This window comes from Eublepharis macularius, chromosome 18 (genome assembly GCF_028583425.1).
Source record: "Eublepharis macularius isolate TG4126 chromosome 18, MPM_Emac_v1.0, whole genome shotgun sequence".
Taxonomy (NCBI): domain Eukaryota; kingdom Metazoa; phylum Chordata; class Lepidosauria; order Squamata; family Eublepharidae; genus Eublepharis; species Eublepharis macularius.
This window is the reverse complement of record NC_072807.1, coordinates 16,790,933-16,805,139: the sequence shown is the minus strand read 5'-3', so window position 1 is coordinate 16,805,139 and position 14,207 is coordinate 16,790,933. Positions and strand designations below refer to the sequence as shown.

At 44.9% G+C, this 14,207-nt stretch overlaps 2 protein-coding genes across 3 annotated transcripts in view; both read left to right on the top strand.

The window, feature by feature from the left end:
* Nucleotides 1-2,528, top strand: part of CLPX (caseinolytic mitochondrial matrix peptidase chaperone subunit X) — a 33,672-nt gene extending 31,144 nt beyond the window's left edge. For both annotated transcript variants that reach the window (XM_055002225.1, XM_055002224.1), the window contains one exon: nucleotides 594-2,528. In XM_055002225.1, coding sequence (XP_054858200.1) covers nucleotides 594-684 — 91 coding nt within the window. In that variant the 3' untranslated portion in view covers nucleotides 685-2,528. The remainder of the gene's footprint in view (nucleotides 1-593) is intronic.
* Nucleotides 2,529-5,557: 3,029 nt separating this feature from the next.
* On the top strand, nucleotides 5,558-12,263 carry PDCD7 (programmed cell death 7). Its single transcript, XM_055002130.1, has 5 exons — nucleotides 5,558-6,435; nucleotides 8,311-8,449; nucleotides 9,275-9,511; nucleotides 9,859-9,946; nucleotides 10,599-12,263. The coding sequence occupies exons 1-5, from the start codon at nucleotides 5,620-5,622 to the stop codon at nucleotides 10,714-10,716; spliced, it is 1,398 nt and encodes a 465-aa protein (XP_054858105.1). The 5' UTR covers nucleotides 5,558-5,619; the 3' UTR covers nucleotides 10,717-12,263.
* Nucleotides 12,264-14,207: the final 1,944 nt, after the last annotated feature.

Below are 14,207 nucleotides of genomic sequence, written 5' to 3'. Positions count from 1 at the left end.
TCCAACAGTATCGTCTACTCAGACAGGCGGCGTCTCGCCAAGGTCTCAAGTAGGGGTCTTTCACATCACATGATTCCTGGTCCTTTTTAACTGGAGATGCCAGGGTTGAACTTGGGACCTTCTACCTTTCAAGCACAGCCCCTCCTCATTGAACCTGAAGAGAGTTTTGCTGAAGAGCACTGCTAGACACTGTAACGTTGACTTCAAGAGATCATCCAGTCCCCTCCTGGAACAGATAACTATGAGAAATGCAAAACGTTAAGTAGCTTTCACTTCCTTGCATGTCATCTTCAGACTAGGGTCACCAGAAGCATTAGAACTAGTTCCGAGTACCCACCACACTTGAGTAACAGCCCCTTGTGCCAGGTAGCAAACTTTTCAGAAAGAGTTCGGAAAGAAATAGGAGGCCTGGCATTGGGGATCACTGTGTGAAACTCCACTGAGCTGGTAAAAAAACTCTCCACTGTTTGGATTGTGAGCTTAGAAGGGCCAAGGTTAAAGTTGAACATTCCTGACTCTCTTCTTTTCTGAAATGGCTTTCTGTCCTTTTTCCCTTCCTCAAATCACTGGATCCTGCTTGTTTATAACTGCAGGGCTGCAGCTAAAGAACCTTCCGAAGAAGAGTACGATTCGGGAGTTGAAGAAGAAAGTTGGGCTCGCCAAGCAGATGCCGCAAACAATTAAATACAGTCAGATTAATGACCCCACAGGAAATGCACTTAATTTTTTTTTGAGACCACTCTTTCCCTCCCCTCCCCTCCCCTCCAGCTGTGCAGCCTCCTGATAACATTGGATCTCTCCTTAAAATGATACATGGTCAGAAAAAAACTTTTGACAACGCTAATGGGAATTAGATCATGTATTACTTGTAACATCACATTGATTTATTCAGTGGACACTCGGGCTTCAAAGGTGTGATGTTTAGAAATGAGTTGCATATGACTTTTTCTGTATTTAAATGCAAGATTTTTTTTCTTCTTAGGGCTGAGCCAAAGGTGGGAGCATGCCACATGAATGTTTTCTCCCCCTTGCAAAGTGCATCCTTCCCCGCCCCTTCTGACAGTCTTTCCAGGGAGGAATGACAGTCTTTCCAGGGAGGAATGACTTTGGGACAATTTCATGCATAAGAGACTGTTGCAAAAAAAGTAACTCCCCCTCCGGCATGAAGCCAGGTGGTCTACATCATCCCTTCCTTAGCACCTGGCATTCCAGCCGTGGCGCCAGCACTCTTGTTGGGTTGGTTTCAACTTCAGCACTTTTTCTTTCCGAATAATCCTTCCAAGTTAGTGACTTCTGCACACAGTCCGACTGTTATGCTGCGCGACAGCATCAATGAAGTCGGCCAAACTAGTTGAGAGGCAGGGCAGACTTGGACAGATTGTGTTGTGTCTGTTTATAGGAAGCAAGAGAGGTATTTCACAAACGCATCATGCTTCCTAGGCTGCAGACAACAGGGAGTCGGCGTGGGGAAAGGTGTAAACCTTTGTAAGGGTCTTTCAGCAAGACTTGGGCCCCTTGAATAGTGCCTTTTGCATGTTGAAAACATTTGCTGGCAAACTTTTGGCTCTGCTATAGTTTTGTTTGTTTTTCTTCAATTCCAGAAAGCAATGCTGGTATTCCCAACAGTCACGGAATTTTAGGGTAATGATAAAAAATGTGGGTGGGTGGGGCTAACTCGGGTATTCAAAAAGGATAAACTATTCTGACTGTGTCTTGCTCCTTACGTTTGAAGTTCACTGAGCATGGAAGTCAAGTGTTAAACATCTCCTGATGTATATGCTATGGGTGCTGGAGGTACTTGTTACATTTATTCAGAAAACATCCCTTAAAAACTGGATTTCAAAGGCTTAGAAAAAGGGCTTGCACAATCTGGTCGACACCCTCTAGAGTAGTTGGGACTGCTCTAGAGCAAGTGAGTTGTGGTCTGTAGCCAAATTTCAGAGCTGCTTCCGCCACTTTACTAATGTAACGCAAAGCGTTTAAATAATTGGATAAAATACCAAAGGTTCCATTAATATTTACTGACCTTAAAAAAAATATAAAGTTGCTTTTGGAAAAAAATGGAAATTGTGAGAACCGGTGAACCAGGAACTGGCAACACCTTTTTTGAGGGAATAAAGGTTTACAGGAAGGACTAGACCATAGAATATTTAAAATTCTATACCAATATTTTAATATAGTACATTTTATCGAACGTACTGGAATCATCATGCATCAGTTTTTTGGTGCCAGATATTTTTTGCCCGACCGACCTTCTTATAACATTAAGATACACAAGAAAGTAACGTCTAATTGTATAATATTTTTCATGTAATCAGTAGTGACTGTTTGCACAAAATTCTTATTTAAGTTATACGCTTCAGTGCTGGTCTTGCATCTCGTTAATTTTAAACTTAAGCCAATATCACTTTGTTTTACAGTTAACTCTATCCTTTAGTAGAGTATTTGTAAAAAAAAAAAGAAAAAAAAGTAAAAGGACTTGTAAGTTTTTTGATTCACTTCTGAAATTAAAATCTATACCTAACAGGCTTGATTCTTCTTTCTTCTTCTTCTTTTGCCATGTTAGGGCAAATCCTCAGAAGTTTTTCTGATCTGTATTCTTGTTGGATGTAGACTGAATGAAGCTATTCTGCATTAGCAAAATGCCACATGGTGTTGGGAACAGATATGGCTGTGATTTGTGTCACTCTCCTTGGTCATGTCCCCACTGATTGCAAAGAAATGCAACTAAGGCTGAGTGCCAGAATTCGTGTAATGGCTGCTAGTGCCGAAAAAGCAGATTGCTGTCATCTCACATCTCTTTGGCATTTCTCAACCACCCATAGGGAGCTGGGGGACCTCTTGGTGAAATGTTGCCCAGCCCCCCCCCCTTTTTGTCCCCCTACTTTAAAACTATATTGCTGCTGAAGAAAGCAAGTAGAGAGACTGGCGGACGGGAGGAGCTTTAGATTTGCATAAGGCATTCATTGAAGATTTTTAGCCTAGTCCCAGCTGAACGTAGGATCCGGGTCTCAGTTCTCATCAAGCACTATAAACAGCAACCACCCGCTCTGAGCCGACGTGACAGCGTTGCTTAATGGTGCCTCCCACAGAGCAGGTATTTTGAAATTCTCATGCTGGATGCTTGGTTCACAGCTTGATCCCAATGACTCACTCAGCCTCACTGATTTCAAAAAGACTAAAGTTGCTTCTACCCTCCATTTCCTATCAAGTACCAGATGGTATGCCCTCAATCCCTGTGATTGTTAAGTTTATTCAGGAACCTTTGTTTAGGAGAACCTCTCACACGCTCTAGCCACTATTCCTTGCTGGCTCGTTTCAAAAATGTAGGATTCAAGAATGGCATCCTCCTACCTGCAGTATAGAATGGTACATCCCATTGTTGTAGCCCACCCAGCAACCTAATACTTCTTCCATTGTCAGTTTGAAGGGCGTCTTTCACTCCTCCGATTGGGGAGTGACAATCAGTCTGAGGGAGCGCAAGTTGGACTAGGCCTTGCTGCTTGTCTTGATTTTGGTGCAGCCACCGGAGCCGTCGCCCCCTCCTCAGCCATTCTTAACCATTCTCACCAGGCAAGGCTCCCTCCCGCGCCTTCCCTCCACTGTCTTATCCTCCATGGCAGCAGTTGCCTGAGTGGAGGGGGGCACAACAGGGAATGTTCTATGGGACAGGCAGAAGGGGGTGCAAACAGGAAAGCTGTTATTTGCAGCGGGAAAACATGGCTTTACTTCCCTGAAATCCCGTCCAGCTATTTTTTGAGGGGCCCCAGCTGGATCTGTCTAGTGTGTTTCAGACTTTCGGGGGGGGGGATGGTGGTCCATTTAATTGTGAGCAAAAAGTCCCGTGGATTGACTGGGAAATCCAACTGGAAACACAGACATGAACAAGATCTCCAACCCTGACTTTAAACACAGGCTTCCTGTTCATTGAAAAAAGTAACTAAATCAATAAAACTCAAGCAATGGAAAACAGCCTTTCTCAGCATGAAGTTGGAAGTTGCAGCCGAATCAAAGGCAGCTCCCACAGTCTCCCTGCCTGCAGTAGTCCCAAGGGTGGCAGCTGTAGACTGAGGGAGCCAGATTTTAATCCCTCTGGTAGCATCTTGGATGTTGAGGACTGCATCCTGTATTAGTCTATAAGCTATCCTGGCAGTCTGGTGGCATGCAAAAATGCAGCTCAGAGAAGAGTATTCCATTTTTCTATGCCTGAGAGTGTCCTCATTAAATTTCCAGACAAAACTAAATTGAGTGGGGTAGCTAATACAGTACAAGATAGAATAAAGATGCAAAATAATCTTGACAGACTGGAAAACGGCTAATTTTTTTTAATGAATCTCAAAAGTTTTGCATTTAGGTAATAAAAATTAAATGCACAATTACAGGATGGGTGAAGTTTGTAGCAGTACATGAGAAAAGGAATAGAGTCAGCAGACCGTACGATAAGTGTCAGGTGTGATGCAGCAGCTAAAAAGACAAATGTGATTTTGGGCTGCTTGCATCAATAGAACTATAGTGTCCAGATCAAGTGAAGCGATGGTATCACTTTGCTCTGCTCTGGTTAGACTTAATTTGGAGTACTGTGTTCAAATTTGGTCACCGTGGTTTCAGATGTTGACAAGCTGGAACATGTCCAAAGGACAGCTACAAAAATGATGAGGGGTCTGGAGACCAAGCTGTATGAGGAATGGCTGAAGGAACTGGGTATGTTTAGCCTGGAGAGAGGACTGAGAGGTGATGTCACATAGAGCGCAGTGGGGTTTTCTGTTGCTCTGGAGGGTCAGACCAGAAAATTAAACGAAGAGTGTTTCACTAAACTTTAGGAAGAACTTCCTATGAGAGCAGTTCCTCAGTGGAAGAGGCTTCCTCAGGAGGTGGTGGACTGTCCTCGGGGGGGGGGGGGGGGATAAGCCAGTACTTGGCTCTCACGATCCTTTCTTATGTGCCAATTGCCACTTTGAGGGCAGGAAGGAATTTTCCTCCAGGCCAACTTGGCCAGGGATCCTGGAGGTTTTTTGCCTTCCTCTGGCACTGCACCACAGTGGGAGTAGGTTTGAATTTTCTGCATTGGACAGGGATTGGATTAGATGACCCTTCCAGCTCTTCCATGATTCATACTTAGGTTCTCAGACAATAGAAGTAGTCTGTCTCTTCTTCCCCTATCGGTCTGTACGTTCAAGATAAACAAGGCCCACGTCCCTGGCCAAGATCGCTTTCCTCCTCTTTTTCCTGCAGGCCAGGGTTGCCAGCTCCAAGTTGGGAAATTCCTGGAGATTTGGGGAGTAAAGCCTGGAGAAGGCAGGGTTTGGGGAGGGAAAGGACCTCAGCATGATATAATTCCATAGAGTCCACTCTCGAAAGCAGCCCTTTTCTCCAGGGGAACTGACTTCTGTGGCCTGGAGATCAGCTGTAATTCCGGGAGATCTCCAGCCACCACCTGGAGGCTGGCAACTAGTTATCCGGCCTCTGCCGCTTTCATTTTAAACCACCCGCCTGGGTTTCCCCGGCAACCAGAAGAACCTCTTCCTACTTCCTTTCCCAACCGGAAGTGGCTGTTCGGGAGCAGCCGTTAAGCTTGTGAGGGAGTGCAGTTGGGACTAGGCCTCACCGCCTGCCTCGATTATGTCGCAGCCCCCGCCGTTTCCCTCCGGCTTCGGGGGACCTCCTCCGCCCCGCTGCTTCCCACCCGTGGGGCCCCCTCCGCCGGGCCCTTTCCGCGGCGGGCCGCCGCCGCCTTCGCAGGCGTTCTTCCCTTCGCCGTTCCCGCCCGGCGGTCGCAGCAGCGGCGGAGCAGGGCCCCCGGGGCCTTCCCTCGGCTACCCGCCGCTCCATCCTCCCTTCCCGCCTTGTCCTCCGTGGCAGCGGCTGCCTGAGTGGAGGCCGGAGGCGGTGTCGCCCGGGGAGAAGCCTAGGTTTCCGCTTGGGCCGGAGGCGGCGTTGCTGCCGCCCGGCGGCTCAGCGAGAGAGGAGGCCGGCGGCGGCGGCGAGGAGGAGGCGGAACGGTGGCTGAGCCGCTTCCTGGCCCGCCCTCGCGCCCAGGCCCCGGCGGCGACCCCCGGAGGCCCGAGCCCCACCGAAGCCCGGCGGGTGGCCACGGAGGCGCTGCGGCGGGTGGCCGAGGTGGCGGCGCTGTGCCGGGCTTGGCGGCGGCGGAGCGAGGCGGGAGAAGAAGGAGAAGCGGAGGAGGAGGAGAAGGCGGCGGCGGAGAGGCGGCTGGCCGAGCTGCGGGAACTGGTGCGGCCGCTGCGGGAGCCGGGCTGCCTGGCCGCGCTGCGCCGCAAGGCCGAGAAGAGCCGCAAGAAGCGCCTGCGGCGGAAGCGGGGCAGGCAGGAGTGCCGCGCGGCCAGAGAGGAGGCGGCGGCCCGGGCGGCGGAGCGGGAGGCGCTGATCGACCGCTGGAGGGCCCGGCGCGCCCAGGAGGTGGAGGAGAAGCACCGGGTGGGTGGCAGAGTCGGCTTTAAACCCCGCTTGCTCGTGGGAGCTGGCTGGGGTAGCTTAGGCCTTCTGAGCCTAGCCTGCCTCACAGGGTCGTTGTAAGACTGAAGTGGAGAGGAGAATGACGTGAGCTGCTTGGGGTCCCCACTGGGGACAAAGCGGGATATAAAAATGTATTATTCTAATCTTGTCCTTTAATACGGAGACAGAAATAATGTGGTGTAGTAGAAACTTGTTGGAGGACCTTAGGCCATTGCACACCCTCAGCCTAGCCCGCCTACCAGGGTGGTTGTGAGGATAAAACAGAAAAAGGGATTCTTGCTAATGTTATGTCTTTGTAAACTTGTGCTTTTTTACCCTAAGGCATTGTTTATGAAATTATCTTTTGATACTGACTGTACTGCTCTCACACTGTAATCCGCCTTGAGTCTCAGTGAGAAAGACAGGCCATAAGTAATTAAGATTAACCATTCTGCCCTAAAGCTCCTTGGGCCAGACAGGATTGTCGCAAGGATAAAATGGAGGAGTGGAAAGCTGCTGTACACTGCTCTGAGCTTGTCTAAGGAAGAGTGGAATAAAAATGTAACAGATAGTCAAATGTCAACCTAGGCTCGGGGTCAGGGTTCAAATTCCACAACTGCAGTAAAACTTGCTATGTGCTCTTGGGCTAGCCACTCTCCTTCAGCCTAGCCTGCCTCACAGAGATGTGGTGAGAATGAAATGGAAGAGGCATGAGCCTAGTAACTTCCTTAAGCCCCGTAGAGGGAAGCAGGATTAGATGGTTAGAAGTGCACGCTATGGAAGTTGCATTCAAGTGAGCATTGCCTTCAGCTGTGGGAATAAACCCGATGGAACTCAGGAAGACTTCTGAGTAAAGATGCCAAGATTGGGGTTTGGGGCAGGAATTAAAAATTGGAAGAGAGGAGGGGGAGTGTTGGGGGTGGCTCTTTTTTTGGTAAGAGGGATTTTGTTCAGAAAGCCCCAGTTTGGTCTGTTTCAAGCTACCTAGATAGCCAGCACCTGTCAAAGTAGACTAGTTGTCTGATTCAGTATAAATGTGCATTCAACATAAGGAGGAGATAGCTATAGTTCCCGAATATGTTGTGCAAATGGTTATTCTAGTCTAAGCTCAGCATGTTGATTTTAATGGGCAAGGAAAACTGCATGGGATTACATCTTTAGTGCAGTACATATAGCAAAGGTTATTTTCAAGGGGTGGTTAGTCTGGATGGCTCATGAAGAGTGGAATGTACTTGCACCTGGCAGGAGCAAAAATTTAATGTAGTAGAGTTGAGTGGAATGCTGGTGGGAAACATAGTCCTTTGTTTCTATGATTTGAGCACTAAGATTTTATTCTTTTGCCTGGAGACCTGAAAAAGGGGGCTGAAACTTTGAGCCAGAACCTAACAACCTTACCTCCAGTCCTGTACTCAGTGCCTTTTTAGAGTTTTTAGTATATCATCTTTAATCCTATAAAATAAAATGAGTCTACAGGAAACATTTTGTTTCAGGAGAAGAAATTCTTAAGTGCATGAAGAGACAAAGGATGTCCATAGATAAGAGTTTTGTGTTAGCCTTGACTCTTGCTTACAGAGGCAAGTTTAACCTAGGATGTCTGAAGTAGTTAGTAGATCATTGGAGAATTCAAAGGTTCAACTAATTCATGGAGTATGGGCCCATTAACAGCTATTAGCTGCAAGACGGAACTTCCAGATTCAGCAAGATCAGAGGCTGGGGAGCAGCACTGGGAATGGGTTGGAGGGCTGTTGCCACCATGCTGTACTTGTGGGCTTTTCGGATGCATCTTGCTAGACTTGAGAAACCTTGGGTTTGACTGGTCAAAACCTTTTACCTATTTGTGGGTTTGTTTTATTACAGGAGCAGGAACTTAAAGCTGCAGCAGATAGCGTGTTGTCTGAAGTAAGGAAAAAGCAGGCAGACACAAAGCGGGTGGCAGAAATCCTGCGTGGCTTGGAAAAACTGAGGAAACTCAGAAAAGAAGCAGCAGGGAGAAAAGGTAAACTGGATTTTGTGGTACTTGGAATCACAAGTGGGTCTGTGTTGTGTGTCTGTAAAACCTTTGGCATTTGTTTTTTTGTTTTAAATTGAAAATTACATTATGCATAAATATGGCGTTTACAAGTACAAGGTGCAGTGAAGAGGGATTTTTTTCAATAATTGCTTTGTAAAAATAGTTGCATCCTAAAAAACTACTGAGATGTGCTGTGTGTTTATTTCAAAGCTATTAATTTCCTTAAGTTCAGAATGGGTATACAGCATAGACATAAATGATATGAATGGTAACTTTTTTACAATATGTGTGCACAAACATACTGGACAGTAATATTCTTTCAGAAGGCTCTTGAGAAATGGAAAGGAATCCATTTGGTGGTAGTCGCTTCTGGCTTGACTGATTGTTTTGATAACTTAAAATGGTGGAGGAGTTTTTCTATTCATGTCATAGTCCAGACACTTTGTTACCCTTGTCAGATATCCCATACTTCCATTGATTATCTGTTGTTCCTCACATCTACATCTTATTTTATGGGAAGATGGGTGGGGCCCAGTGGTAGAGCATCTATTTGGCTTGCAGAAAGTCCCAGGTTCAGTCCCCAACATCTCCAGTTAAAAGGATCAGGATCAGTTAAAACCCTCTGCCTCAGACCCTGGAGATTCACTGCCAGACTGTATAGACAATGCTGACCTTGATGGACCAAGAGTCTGACTAATTATAAGGAAGCTTAATGTGCTCAAGAAATTGCACAGTTTGCACTCTTTGGGGAAGGTTTTGTGGTTGCTTGATTCTGATCCATGAAGTAATTCTATGTCATTTTTGGAACAGGTGTCTGCCCACCCCCTGAAGCGGATGAAGCCTTTGAAAATGAAATCCAGAGCTTAAGAGAATTGATTAAACAGCGCACTGAAGTCTATGAAGCCGAAGAACGAGCTCTGCGAGTGATGCTTGAAGGAGAACAGGAGGAGGAAAGAAAAAGAGAAATGGAGAAGAAACAAAAGAAAGAGAAGGAGAAACTCCTGCAGCAGAAGCGGGAGATGGATTGCAAGCTGTTTGGGGATCCAGGTAGCTGCCACCACGTTTGTAGTATGGGGTGGGGATGCAAAGAGATTCAGCCCGCATTACAGGTGGCTTGTATTAAACTTTTCATTATATACTTGGCTTTTATATTAAAAAAAAACACGTAACTTGAAAACCAGAGATTCTCCCATCTTTCTCCATTTTTATATCATTCTTGGTCTCCATAAACGCCACCAGTAATCTGACAGGCTATGCTTATAACTGTTTTTGAAGTCAGACTGTAGCATGTTCTGTGGTTAATAAGACTGATGTACTTGGGGGAAATAGGTGAGATGTGCTACATTTTACTCTGTCTTATTGCTGTGTTTTGATACTATTTCTTTGTTTTTCAGAGGAATTTCCCCGTTACCACCTTTTGGAGCCATTCAGACAGTATTATTTACAAGCTGAATATTCAGTGCCTGCTCTCATCCAGATAAGGTAAGAGAGAGAGCAGACTCTTTTTAAAAAGTCTAGGTTATTGGGTTCTGTGATAATATATATCTGTCTTCAGTTGAGCGGCCACTAGTTTGCCATGTTTCCATGAAACATACTTGTTGTAGTAGTTACTGCTACTTTAAACAGGGTTGCCTAACAATTTAGTGCATAACTTGCTATTGACAGAATTGTTTGAGGCTACAGAACCACCACCTGGCCCAAACATGGTGTCAGCGCAGGTCCAGCACCTTACCCCATCTCAGCTATAAAGTGTCCTTTATAGCTAATGGTGGCCAGTCAGTCCTGTGGGAAGGGTTCACATTGCTCTTGGAGATACTGTGACGGTAGGTGCAAAGCCTGCCTCTCCTTCCAATCCCCAGAGGGAGCCCCTTCACACCCTTTCTGTTTGACATTTTAGGCATGATGCTGGGGAGGTCAAAGTAATTTTCTCATGGGGCTTTGCATTTGCTCACTGTCTCAGGTATACTGGGCTGTTACTTGGTACACCATTTTAAACTGAAACGTGGGAAACCGCTTTTGCATCACCCAGTTTCGTGCTCAAACCAGACCTTGGTTGTGCCCCTGCTATGCAGAGATAACTTACAATCAGGATTTAGCAGGATGCTCAATTATTTGCTTCACTTTTTTGTTCAAGGCACGAATGGGATCGGTTCCTGGTGCCAGCAGATCACCCAGAAGGAAGTTTCATCCCACCAGGATGGGTCCTCCCAAGTCTGCCTTCCAGTGACATCTGGGGCACAGCTGTAGGATAATGCCTCAAAGTCCTAACAAAGCCCCAGAGGATGGGAGCTCTCATGAGCCATAAAGTACATTTCACAAACGCCTTGGTTTTAAAGCACCTCTTCATATTTACATTATGAACTACAGAGACACAAGCCAGACAACAAGTATTACCCCTAACTGCACTGATAGTCCCAGTGCTGGAGAGTTCTGTTGCACATCTTATTTTTAAGAAAAGTTTGGTTTTGAAGGAATTAGGAATGCATTGTAAATTAACTGCTGCTGTGGGGCAGTTGTGCACTTTAAAGCACAGAAGTCTGCCCTCCGCGTTTTTTGAATTAAAAAATGCTGCTTCCTATTTTAAGGAAGAGACTAGCTTATTGCAAAGTTAGCAGTTAAATTCTGCGTGGAGATAACAAATTAGTCACAGGGTTGGTGTTGCTGCAAACCTTAAGTTAAGAGCTTATGCTATTAACTGCATCCTGCGGAGGCCAGATACAGTCCTGAGTCTGCGTAGCAAATACAGCTGTTACGTATTATTGCACGTGTTTCTAATAATACGGTATTTCCTGGGAAATCGGTGTTTCTAATCCAAAAGCGGTCTCATCAAATGAGCCCTTTAGAGCTGCAGCCAGTTTCTCAAGTTACTGCCGTGTTTCTGGTCTTTGATTTTAAAAGCGTCTTCATGGTTATTCTGGCCTTATATGCAGTGAGCTAAGTGAATTGGCAGATGTGAGTATCGATCGTCTCTTTGCAAGTTTGGCTTTAGAAATTTGAAAACACTTTGGTGGGGCAAAATTAAGAGAATTACAGGCAGCATTGCCATTGTCCTGGGGCATGTCACACCTTGATTTATCATTTGTACCAGGAAAGATCTATGTAATCAGGGAAGTCCTCCTTTTCTGCTATCTTAAATTAGAAAAACTATACCAGTTGTCCAGTTAATAGGACCTTTTAGGAAATGAACAATTGTTGTTAAATGTCTTGCACAGCCCTCTAAAATAAATGTAGCAGCAGGTTCTCCACAGATACGGGAATTTCTACACTGGAGGTTATTGTGGTTTTGGCAAAACAGCAGCAGCCATTCTGATGGATCAGCATATAAGTATGAAAGACGTGGGATTTCTCCATTGCCCTGGGAGTGGGACTGTTGAAGCAATGTCGTATCTGTCCGATAAGCTGCATGATTGTCAAATAATTCTGTGCTTTTGCTGAGTGGGGTGATAAATCATTAGTAAACGTATACTAATTTCATGTTTTCATTATATGAAATGTTTGATCAATCTTTACGCTGTAAAGGCCTTAAAATATTACTTGCCACCTGTGTTCCTGTGAGAACAGATAAATATTTGTAGCATAAGCCACTGATAAGCTTTACATGTCAGATGAAGAAAACTGTAAACCTGTCTTGACTGTAACTGTGTGTGGCAGGGTCATGCATAGTTGAATGTCCTGGTCCAAAACCTAGCCTTAGTTTAATACCTGAACATAATCCAAACACAGCAAGTTAGGACCCTAAGGCAAGGTGGTAAATTGCCAGAATCAGTCGCAATGCTATTTTAATAAACTCTGGACATTATTTGTAATTTGTAAACTCTGGACATTATTTGTAATTTGAAAATAAATAACCTTTCACAGTGTTTTTGTTTTACTGATTTTCTTTCTAAAGCGTCTGGGGCCACATTTCCTTTAATAATGGCTGATGTTGAAAAATTTGGGAGGTAGTCCTTTTGCAAACCACAATGAATAAACGTAAGTGTTTCATCCTCTTCACTTCCCCGTTATAAACATTGTCCTTTCCTTTTACTAATTGTGCAGGGATGCATATGATTGTTTTGAAGCAGCTTCAGTGAATCAAATCTCTGATTCCAGCAACTGTGACAGGTCATTTGATATATGAATTAACCCGCAGTTTCTTAAGTGATTGCGTTGGGCTTCTTGTCAGGAGAAAGGCAAACCCATCTGTTAGCTTTAGAAATGTGAGCAATCCATTCACCTGACTCTCTGTGTAAGCCGTTAAAGCTCTCAGTATGGGATAAATAGCCATTGCCTGTAGCCAATGAGACTCCCATCTCTTACGCAGGGTAGAGACCTGGATGATTCCTTTCTAAGGTAAGTTTAACCGTGTAGACAATACAAACCAGTGAGGTATACAATGGAAGGGTCTTTTCTCTGTTCAGCTGGAGAGAGAGAGGCGGATTTGAGATGGGTTCCTTGTGTATTAGCGTGCCTGGGTGTCGCTGCTATGAAGTAAAGATGAAAGTCTAAATATGCAAAAGTTTGAGCATGCTATTCTGCAGCTCTGAAATGCAAAAAACCAGCACTGAACCTTTTGAAATAAATTTAATCATGCCTGGATGCATTCTTTTATGCATCCTGGGCTTCTCTACCACTGGAAAGTTTTTAGAATTGTTTTCTTGTTCTTACTGATTTTAACTGTTGTTCATTGCCCAGAGCCCCTGAGGATGGGTGGTTTATAAATCGAAATAATAATAAAATAGTGGTGCCATGATACTTTTATCTAGCAGTCTATTTTTTTAAAAAATGGTGGTTACCACCACAGTCTGCTAGATGGTATCAAGCTCGAATCTTCTTGCTGGGATGTGCAGAAATTGAGGTGTCTGTATAACAAGTTTCCCTTTGAAACAGCTGCTTGGTAATTTTCGATGAGAAATATGTCTTCTCATAGCATTCTTACAATGACTCCTGGGCTCTAAGGCACATACAGATGATGCCTGTCTGCTTAAAATATATAACTGCCATTTAAAATTCATGTTAGTGTCTGTAATATTTGCAGGATGTCTTTAAGAGTTCTGCTCTTGTTAAAGCTTGAAGGTACCATGTGTTTTAAAAGCCATTTAGCATTTCTGCTGCTAGAGTCTTCTCCCCACCATGAGTTCATATCACTGACAGTCGTGTGAAGTTTGAGTGTTCCCAGGCATCTGTAGATAAACCGTGTAGTGCAGTGGTCAGCAGCCTGAATATCCCAGCTTCTCCTGGATTTGTTAAGAGTTTGGGAACTAAACAGGGTTGGCTGTAGTCAGCACTTGGATGGGAAACCATCAAGACCAGAGCTGCTATTCAGAGGCAGGCAGTGGCAAACTCCCTCTTCTCAGTTCTTGCTGAGCCATAAATCGGCTGCTAATTGACAGTAAAAAAGTGGCCACTCCATATATAACTATATGCTGATCCTTCCATCTGAATTGACTGGCAATACTCCCCTGTAGTTGAGTTTCTCAGTGCTGATTAACAGGTATTAGGTCTACACAACTTCATGCTGTTAGCTTTACATTTTGGATAGGTGCGTGCCATAGAGTTTCTCATTTTAGCTGTGCCTTCCTTTGCTGCCTTTTCAGTTATGCATGAAGTAGTACTGGAGGATAAATTCCCGTCTCTTAAAATCTAAGGACAGTGGTATAAGATTTGCTGAAAGAATGGGGAGCTACAGCAAGGGGCATGGCTGGAATTCTCATAGAATTTGTTACTTCCAATCTAAAGTCAATAATGAAGCCAAAGAGGCACA